We start from the raw sequence: 9,721 nt of genomic DNA on the forward strand, positions 1-9,721 counted from the left end.
CTTGTTGCACCCTTGGTCTCCTACCACAGCGCTCTTGCCCCTCCCCGACCCCCAACATCAGAGGATGATTGGACCGGCTGAGCCGGTCCCGCCGGCCGCTCTGGGGATCTGGGGAAGGGCGCACCCAGCCTCCCCGCCCTGACTGTAGTCACTCCCCAATCGCCGAGGCTCCACCCTGCTCCACCCTGCGGGGCTGCCTCTACTCTCCTGGCCCCGCCGTAGCTCCGCCCCTTCTCCCTTTAGCCCGCCCCTCCCTATTACGGGTTCTAGCTCAGTGCTCCTGGTGGATGTGGTTTTTCCGGGAGAGACCACGCTTCCCCTCAGGCTCGCCAACGGCTCCGCCTTCCTGCCGGAGCCTGACCCTTCCCAGCGTGCTCGGCGACTCCGGCGTGCGAGGCCCTTGGAGGGCAAGGCCCTAGGGCCTGGCTGAGGGGCGCAAAAGGCGGGCTGGGAATTGTAGTTCAAAAGTCGGCAAGGTCGGCTAGAGGCGGGGTGTAGAAAGGACTCGTCGTCCCAGCGTGCCTTGTGCTTCAGCCCGCGCGCTCTCAGCTTCTCGCTCTCGCCCGCCCGCCTGCTCCCCTGCTAGATCGCGCTTTTGCTCGCGCTCTCCTCGCGGATCGAAGGGGCTCTAGCCACAGCCTGCGGCTGGAAGGGAGGCAGAGGCGGCGGCTCAGGGGAAACGAGGTTGCAGTGGTGGTGGTGGTGGTGGGAAGATGTCGGGCGAGGACGAGCAGCAGGAGCAAACTATTGCCGAGGACCTGGTCGTGACCAAGTATAAGATGGGGGGCGACATCGCCAACCGTGAGTGCGGGCCTTGGGGGTCCGGGGATCGAGGCTGAGAGGGGGAGGCAAGGGGGACGGGGCTGGGCTGGCTCGGGAGGGGCTGGAGCGGTGGGGTCATGCAGAGTGAGGTACTGAGGGCCCCTCTCCGGTCCGCTGGGGGTGGCGTGGTGGGAAGACTCCGTGTTGCGCCTGGGACCTGAGCCGCCAGGCCTGGGCTGGAGTCTGGGGAGGTGCGGGCCCGCTACCGGGAAGAGCGCAGAGCGAGGGCCCCCAGCCGTCTCGGACCTTAGGCCGTTAATCAGGAGTCAGGGTGCATCTTAAGCCCCTCACCCCTAGCTCCGGATCCCTGCCTTCTCTGGTTCTGGCAGCGGCAAGGCCACCTCGAAAAGGAAGCGCCCAGCTGTTGGCGACGGAAGTGCCCCTCTATTTTGTTTTGGCTCCGCGGCGTCAGGGGCCCAGCCCGCACGTGTCGCCGGGTTCCCATGCGGATCGCCGGCTCTCTTCTTCCGCTACCGTCCCTGACACCAGCTTCCTTACCACGTGCTTTACTGGAGTCTTGCGTTTTTTACTTGAACTCCTTAGCTGGTGGGGCTCCCTTCTACCCTTGGGCCAGCTCAGGGACCGTTGGAGGGAACTCCTGGAGATCTAACACAGCTCTTGAAGATCTATCTGGCTTTCCTTGAAGTTACTCATTACTACCAACTATCTGTGCAGATAGCCTTAGTTAGCCATCAAATTTGATTGTTCTCCGGGGCTTGTCAATTCTAGGAGTGTTTTGAGGTTCTCACCTCAACTAGGCAGTCTTGTGAATAGTACTGAAGGGGGAGGCTACTGATTTTAGGGTCTCAGAAGTCATCCTCATTAGGACTGTGCTCTGACCTTAGCAGCTGCCTGCCGATCTAGGCAGATGTCTTTCTATTTTCTCTCTCTCCAGTTCACCTTTTCACTTTAATACCCAGTTAGGAAGACAGAAAATGGTGGGGTTTGGGCTTTTAAATGGTTTTGACAGTAAAGATAGGTATTTAGGATCCCTTTAGTCCTATGGCTTAAAACCTGAGCCTTTCACACTTCCAAAGATTCACCAAAACCTAGATGACAAAAATCAAACCTGTAGTTCAGGATAGGCCATGGAGAGGAGGACATCCACTGAACAGAACAATGTTTTATAACATAATGGGCATTTAGTGTAGTACCCCCGCTTTGGGATGCTTTTTAGTATTAGTGGCTTGAATTAGAAAACAATGTTTTCCCTTGCAACTTACAACTCCAGGGCACTTGTGATCCCAGATACCAGTTTGAAACTTTTTTTGGGTCTTAACACCTCTTTGAGATGTGCTAAGATCTGTAAGCCATGAGCCTGTTGAAGCCCAGGAAACTTAGATTAAGTCCCCTTGGTTTATATACTGGTTGATGAGGAAATAAATTTACACAGATTGAGATTACTAACATCTAATTGGGGTGTCTGAGAATGGAAGAAGGTAGCATTTAACAATGCATCAGCTTCGAGTCAGCATTTCTGTGTCTACCTTCCTGTTGTTCCTGACGCCTATAAATTTCTTCTAGTCTGCTTTGCAACATATGTTGGTTACCTTGGTGAGCACCCCCTTGAACTTCGTAACTGTCTTACCACGCTGCAGGGATCTTTGGAAGGTCTCCCTTGACTGGGGAGACAGATGGTGTTTATCCAGTTGTCACATTCTATAGGGAGGGAAGGGTGTGTTAATTTATTATTTTAGGAAAAGGAAGGTAGAAATTTAGTGATCATCGGTAGGTATATTCCAAGAGGCAAAACTTGTTCACTCTTTCAACCTTTGGGCAATGGCACTAGGGAATATTAGAAGCTCTAACTTTAGGTATTGTTTGGATGGTAACTTAGACAACACATGCAGGGCTGACATGGTGGGATTCTGTCCCCAGGGGTACTTCGGTCTTTGGTGGAAGCATCCTGCTCAGGTGTGTCGGTACTGAGCCTGTGTGAGAAAGGTGATGCCATGATTATGGAAGAGACAGGGAAAATTTTCAAGAAAGAAAAAGAAATGAAAAAAGGTAAAAAAAAAAAAAATCCCTCACTAATTCCCCATTTGACCCTTATTCAGTCCTGTTTGTTTTATTGTAATGCTATAACCCCTGCCCGAGCTTTGGTTGAGATATTTGGAAGTTTGGAATGGCAGGTGGGATACAAGCAGTTTCCTACCCAATCCAAACTGATTAACCAGGCAAGACCCTGAAGAAAATCCTTCCATTTTTCTGAGGGGCAGCAGGACTCCAAGAGAGATTGGGCGAGAGAGACAGCAAGGCAGTAAGGCTGATGATTGTCTCTTTACAGGTATTGCCTTTCCCACCAGCATTTCAGTAAATAACTGTGTATGTCACTTCTCCCCTTTGAAGAGCGACCAGGACTATATTCTCAAGGAAGGTGACTTGGTAAAAATGTAAGCTTAAGCCATTTTAGAGCACTTATCTTTTTCCTAAGCATTTGCATAGTGCCAGTTGCTAATACTGTGCTCTGCTCTTGCCTTTTAGTGATCTTGGGGTCCATGTGGATGGCTTCATCGCTAATGTGGCTCACACTTTTGTGGTTGACGTAGCTCAGGTAGGTGGCCTGCTTTGAACCCTTCCACCTGTGGAGAATGGGGGAGAATAGCTGCTGCTTGCTTCTTATTCCCACCCCCTACCACCAAATACGTCTTGAGAGAGTCCTTAGAGAAATAAAAGGAGAAATGTGTTTTCTCTCCCACTCATTGGCTAGCCTTGCATAGTGACCAGTTGAGATAAAGTGCTTTCCTGATTGCATTTCCTTATCCACAGGGGACCCAAGTAACAGGGCGGAAAGCAGATGTCATTAAGGCAGCTCACCTTTGTGCTGAAGCTGCCCTGCGCCTGGTCAAACCTGGAAACCAGGTAAGCTGTTTAGTCCCAGCTCCAAAGATGATAGAGCTAAAGATGCATTAGTCATCTATAGCTGTTCTCTTGAATCTGAGTTGCTAGCTTCTCCTGCAGCTCCCTTATAAAGCAGCTTTTTTTTTTTTTTTTTTTTTTTAAAGTAAGCTGTATACCCAAGGTGGGTCTTGAATTCACAGCCTGAGATCAAGAGTCGCCTGCTCTGCTGAGTGACCCAGCCAGGCACCCCTGATACAAACAGCTCTTTAAAGTTCGTTGTATCTTGGGGCACTTGGGTGGCTCAGTGAGTTAGGCCTCTGCCTTTGGCTCAGGTCATGATCTCAGGGTCCTGGGATCAAGTCCCGCATTTGGGGGGGGGCTCTTCTCAGCAGGGAACCTGCTCCCCGCTCCCCCCTGCCACGCCTGCCTCTCTGCCTACTTGTGATATCTCTCTCTCTCTGTGTCAAATAAATAAATCTTTATTTTTTTTTGTTAGTTGTATCTTAGAATGGGATTTCTGAAAGAGAAGAGACAGTTGACTAAACAGCAGTTAACTCTGAGTGCCTATCATAGATAAGTTCCATGCTTGGTGTATAGGAATATATGGTCCTTTCTTTATGGAGCCTAGAGATCCTTCCTTATTCATGTTTTGGATGTGCATCTTTTTCTAAAATAGTTTGAAGTATATCACAGTAAAACACATGGAAAAAAGAAAAAGTCTTTTTTACCCCTTTTCCAAGTAACTTAATTATTTAACTGATCTCTGTACCCACCGTGGGGCTCAAACTCACATCCCTAGGATCAAGAGTGATCCTTCCAACTAAGCCAGTTAGGTACCCCCCCCAAAAAAAAACTCAACTTTAAAAACTTATAAGACAGAAATCATCATACCAGTAGACTGGTGGCAGAGAGGAGCCAAAAGTTAGTTCTGTGCCTTGCAAGACAATATTAGGAAGCCCAACAATTAGGAACTGTCATGAGTTAATACAATTTTACATTTAGATTATGAGTGGAGATATTTTTTCTAGCATTTCATTCTTCAGGGTCCTGTTCAGTACCTAAAGCTTCCTCCCTTTTTTCCCCATGCTCTCTTGTTCTTCATCCTTTTAATCAGTTTGTACCTTATCCCCGTCGTTACTCAGTTGTATCATTTTTACTTAAACCTCTGTCTTGGTTTCCTTATAATGGTACCTACTTCATACAGCTGTTATGAAGCACTTGAAGAGTGCCTGGCACATAGTAAGCACTTGTGTTGGCTATAATTACTTTGCACATTGATTTTTTTTTCTTTATATACTAACTACTGTGTTTCTCCCCTAGAAGGTAGTGTCGTATAGTGGCTATTGTATAGTTAGGACATAGATCAGAATTCTGGGTTCTTGCCCTGTTGCCACCCCTTACTGTTTAAAAATTACTTTGAGGGGAGCGCCTGGGTGGCTCAATGTGTTAAGACTCTGCCTTCGGCTTGGGTCATGGTCCCAGGGTCCTAGGATCGGGCCCCGCATTGGGCTCTCTGCTCGGCTGAGAGCCTGCTTCCTCCTCTCTCTGCCTGCCTCTCTGCCTACTTGTGATCTCTGTCTGTCAAATAAATAAATAAAATTTAAAAAAATAATAATAACTTTAAGGGCACCTCGGTGGCTCAGTTGGTTGGGCGAATGCCTTCGGCTCAGGTCATGATCCTGGAGTCCCGGGATCGAGTCCCTCATTGAGCTGTCTGCGTGGTGGGGAGTCTGCTTTTCCTTCTGACCCTTCCACTTCTCATGCTTGCTCTCTCTCAATGTCTCTCAAATAAATAAAAATAAATAAAGTTTCATCCCTTTGTCATACATACATCTCCTTCTTTAAAAAATAAATAAATAGGGGTGCCTGGGTGGCTCAGTCATTAAGCGTCTTCCTTTGGCTCGGGTCATGATCCCAGAGTCCTGGGATCAAGCCCCGCATCGGGCTCCCTGATCGTCAGGAGGCCTGCTGCTCCCTCTCCTACTCCCCCTGCTTGTATTCCCTCTCTTGCTGTGTTTCTCTCTGTCAAATAAATAAATAAAGTCTAATACATAAATAAATAGATAAATAAATAAAAATAGCTTTGAATTCCGATTTCCTCATCTACAAAAAAGGAAAAATAAAATTGTCCCTTATTATCACAGCGTTGTTGTGACAATTGAGATGAGCCTTATAAAGTACCTAACACATAGTTTAATAATAGTAGTTTTGTTTTTCATTTTGTTTAATGAAACAAATGAAATAGCTTAGATGGGGATCAGATCATATTCGAAAGAGGTAAAAAAGGGATAATCAGAGCTTGTTGTCCCCCTCTAAACAGAGATCTTGGAATAAACACTGGATTTGTCAGATTTATCATTAGAAAACCTGAGTTTTTTCCAGTTTCTTTCAGTTAATTGGCTTACCCCTGGGCAGATCTCTTAACTTTTCTGAGCCTCAGTTTCTATATCTTCTAAATTGGGATATGGGATATGGATCTACCCTATCCACTTTTAAGAATTGTTTAGTTAGACCATCTTTTTGAAAGCACTTTGTAAAATGATAAGCAGACATGTGGTATTGTTAGGTAGTAGGGGTAATAGGGCTATGAAATGAAAAACCAGTAAGAATCATTGCTCTTGATGGAGGATATGGGGATTCTTAGTTCTTTTATCCTTTTCATTTGCATGGTAGAGAACTTTTTGGCCCCTCATACGTATCTCACCTGTTATTTGATCTTGTACTTCTAGAACACACAAGTGACAGAAGCCTGGAACAAGGTTGCCCACTCGTTTAATTGCACACCAATAGAAGGTGAGACCTCACATAACAGGGTTGTGGGTCTAAGTGCTTTAGTAGAATTAAGGATTTTGTTCCTTTGAGGACCCATCCTGGCTCTAGCACAGTCTAAGCCAAAACCCTTACTACCCCGAGTTTTCATAACCAGGCATTTTCCCTTCATTGCCTACTCCATCAAATGATGTAGGTGGGTGGATTTGGAAACCTTTTGGGATTCTAGATGGCTTTGCCTGTCTACAGGTATGTTGTCTCATCAGTTGAAGCAGCATGTCATCGATGGAGAGAAAACAATTATCCAGAATCCCACAGACCAGCAGAAGTAGGTGCCAGTTCCACCCTTCACCTTCCCTCCGTCTGACACTACTCATAGTGTTTTCTTCCATACTCCCAGCCTCATTGTGTCTGCCTTCTACTTCAAACTCCAGGAACTACTCATTGTTTTTATGATTCCCTTTTTATTTCTTTTAGGAAGGACCATGAAAAAGCTGAATTTGAGGTACATGAAGTATATGCTGTGGATGTTCTTGTCAGCTCAGGAGAGGGCAAGGTGAGGAGAGGTTGCCAGAGCTAGCAAAGAGGGGTGACTGAGTGTGTATCCTGAGAGCACCAGCCCAAACATGACCTAACTTATTACTCTTTTAGGCAAAGGACGCGGGACAGAGAACCACCATTTACAAACGAGACCCTTCTAAACAGTATGGCCTGAAAATGAAAACTTCACGTGCCTTCTTCAGTGAGGTTGAAAGGCGTTTTGATGCCATGCCATTTACTTTAAGGTACTACAGCCTCACTTAGCAAGAACAGGACTTGGAACCGGTCTGACTCATAGACCACACACCCAGGAACACTGTTCCTTCTCCCAGCACACCCCCTCCCACCCTGCCCCTGCCTAGACTTGTAGCTCCAGCCTGCATGCACGCCTTCTCTCCCTCTCCCCATTGCCCTCTCATTGAAGGTAATGGGAAAGAGTGATCCTGAGCATGATTGCTGCCTGAGGGTAGGAGCTATTTAAAGCCATGAGGAAAATGCTAAGACTTGGTGGGGGTAAGGAGACCTGAATTTGTCTTCCCCCACCAGAGCATTTGAAGACGAGAAGAAGGCCCGGATGGGTGTGGTGGAGTGCGCCAAACATGAACTGCTGCAGCCATTTAATGTTCTCTATGAGAAGGAGGGTGAGTTCTGAGAGCTTTGCTTAGGAGCCCCTGGTTAGGGTCCCCTCCCTCTAGCTTACAGAAAAGAGTATGACGAGGGGGCATTTTACCAAAACACTTCCTTTCTCCTTTAGGTGAATTTGTTGCCCAGTTTAAATTTACAGTCCTGCTCATGCCCAATGGCCCCATGCGGATAACCAGTGGTCCCTTTGAACCTGACCTCTACAAGTCTGAGATGGAGGTCCAAGATGCAGAGCTAAAGGTCAGTGTGTGATGGAAAGTGTGAGCACATGGCACCTGTCCTGGGAGTGAGGGTGAGGTGTCAACAAAGTCCTGAAAAGAGGTGTGATACTGAGAGTGACACTTCGTGTTTCCTCTGCATTGCTCAGAATTTGTTATCCTTCTTCCTCCTCTTGTCCAGGCCCTCCTCCAGAGTTCTGCAAGTCGGAAAACCCAGAAAAAGAAAAAAAAGAAGGTATGTTTTGATCTTTGCTGTCTGGCATGATGAACCTGGTTCCTCTTTAGTCTACCTTCCTGGCTTGTGGTGGGCACACATATTTCTGTATAGCCTTATTGCCTCCCTTCCCCCTCCTCCCACCTCAGCCCTGACCTAGAGCATTAGTATATTTTTGTCTTTGGTCTCCCAGATACTATTGCAAGTAGCTGAGAACTGAGAAGTCTTCCTCTCCTTTCCATGAATATAGGCCTCCAAGACTGCAGAGAATGCCACCAGTGGGGAAACATTAGAAGAGAATGAAGCTGGGGACTGAGGTGGGTCCCATCTCCCCAGCTTGCTGCTCCTGCCTCATCCCCCTCCCACCACACCCCAGGCTCTGTGAAGTGCAGTTCGTCTTCTCCACCCAGGACCGCCAACAGAGCAGGGTCTCCCTGCCCCCATCCCTGTCCCCACCCCAACCCCTTCCAACAACAACCAGCTCCAACTGACTCTGGTCTTGGGAGGCCAGGCTTCCCAACCACTGAAGACTACTTTAAATAGAAAAGAGAAATTGAATAATAAAATCAGGAGTCAAAATTCATCGTCTTCAAGCCCCTCTTTCTAGCCTTTTTCTACTACTCTCTGCTTGGTCAAGGTTTATGGCCCTACACCAGAACAGGGAGAAGGCTAAAGTAGCCACCACCACTAAAAACTCAGCTGAAATTTTTTTATACCACTTTGGTATCAGCATTTTCCCATCTGTGGAGCTTGTTCCTCTCTTTTCCCACTCTCCCCAGGTATTTTATCAGGCCTCAAAATAGAGAGGAGCTATATTCCTCAGATTGTTTTTATTCACATGCGGCAGATTCCTTTTGTGATCCAGACTGTCTGGTTAGGCCCCTCTCATTTTTAGGAGCCGGAGCCTGCATTTACCAAGGGATTCTCATCTGTCAAATGGATCCTCATTTGTAAATCTCCTTAGTCATTTTTGTTCCACAGGACCTTTTTTTTTTTTTTCTTCACAAAGCTGTAAAGGAGTAATCCATCTCAACCTTGTCCATTTCTTTGGAGTCAGTGGGGGTGGTGCATTCCCCTGCTCCATTTTAGAAACCTGGGCTGGAAGCTCAACTGTGGTTTTGTTCCCTGTTTGAAATATTTTGACCTCCCTCCCTGAAAGAAAGACCAGGAACCGGAGGAGCAGACTGACTGAAGAGACAACTCCTAGCTTTTTGAAGCTGTGGACTTGGATTGGATGAATTGCTAGGGGTTTGGAGAGAAAGGTGATGGATTTCAGTACCTCTGGCATGTTGTCCCAGGGAACTAGGGCTCCCACTAACTTATGAGGTTTTTAAACATGTTGAAAATGACATGGCGTTAAAATAAATTTGGATTTGCTCATAATCATGTGCCTTTGTATGCTGCTCTTATTTAATGGGAGGTGGGGGAAATGTTAGTTGATGTGATGGCCATTTGGAACTAGTTCTACATTCCCATATTCTGCCTTTCTAAAATGAGAGATAGTGTGGGTTGGGAAAAACCTAAATCCTGGGTTTTCTGAATGAAGACAGTACATTTTTTATGAAAGTTTATGAATTTTTCTAAAGTCTTTTTTTTTAAGATTTTATTTATTTATTTGACAGAGAGATCACAAGTAGGCAGTGAAGCAGGCAGAGAGAGTAGTGAGTAAGCAGGC

The 9,721-nt window shown here is 46.8% G+C and overlaps 1 protein-coding gene across 1 annotated transcript; it reads left to right on the plus strand.

Annotated features, from left to right (window-relative positions):
• Positions 1-366: 366 nt before the first annotated feature.
• PA2G4 (proliferation-associated 2G4) lies at positions 367-9,429 on the plus strand. The gene is made up of 13 exons (XM_004773087.3): positions 367-801; positions 2,701-2,829; positions 3,110-3,215; positions 3,307-3,376; positions 3,592-3,684; positions 6,393-6,456; positions 6,682-6,760; positions 6,910-6,988; positions 7,084-7,217; positions 7,519-7,613; positions 7,727-7,854; positions 8,014-8,067; positions 8,297-9,429. Exons 1-13 carry the CDS (start codon positions 714-716, stop codon positions 8,360-8,362), a joined length of 1,185 nt encoding a protein of 394 aa, XP_004773144.1. The 5' UTR covers positions 367-713; the 3' UTR covers positions 8,363-9,429.
• Positions 9,430-9,721: the final 292 nt, after the last annotated feature.

Source organism: Mustela putorius, unplaced genomic scaffold, assembly GCF_011764305.1.
Source record: "Mustela putorius furo isolate JIRA1106 unplaced genomic scaffold, ASM1176430v1.1 tig00003988_pilon_pilon_pilon, whole genome shotgun sequence".
NCBI classification, from domain to species: Eukaryota; Metazoa; Chordata; class Mammalia; order Carnivora; family Mustelidae; genus Mustela; species Mustela putorius.

Excerpts from the sequence above, each read along its gene's own strand:
- PA2G4 (XM_004773087.3), top strand. The coding sequence starts at position 714 with ATGTCGGGCGAGGACGAGCAGCAGGAGCAAACTATTGCCGAGGACCTG. Across the intron at positions 2,830-3,109 it reads AGAAAAAGAAATGAAAAAAG|GTATTGCCTTTCCCACCAGC; the intron begins GTAAAAAAAAAA and ends GTCTCTTTACAG. Across the intron at positions 3,377-3,591 it reads TTGTGGTTGACGTAGCTCAG|GGGACCCAAGTAACAGGGCG; the intron begins GTAGGTGGCCTG and ends CCTTATCCACAG.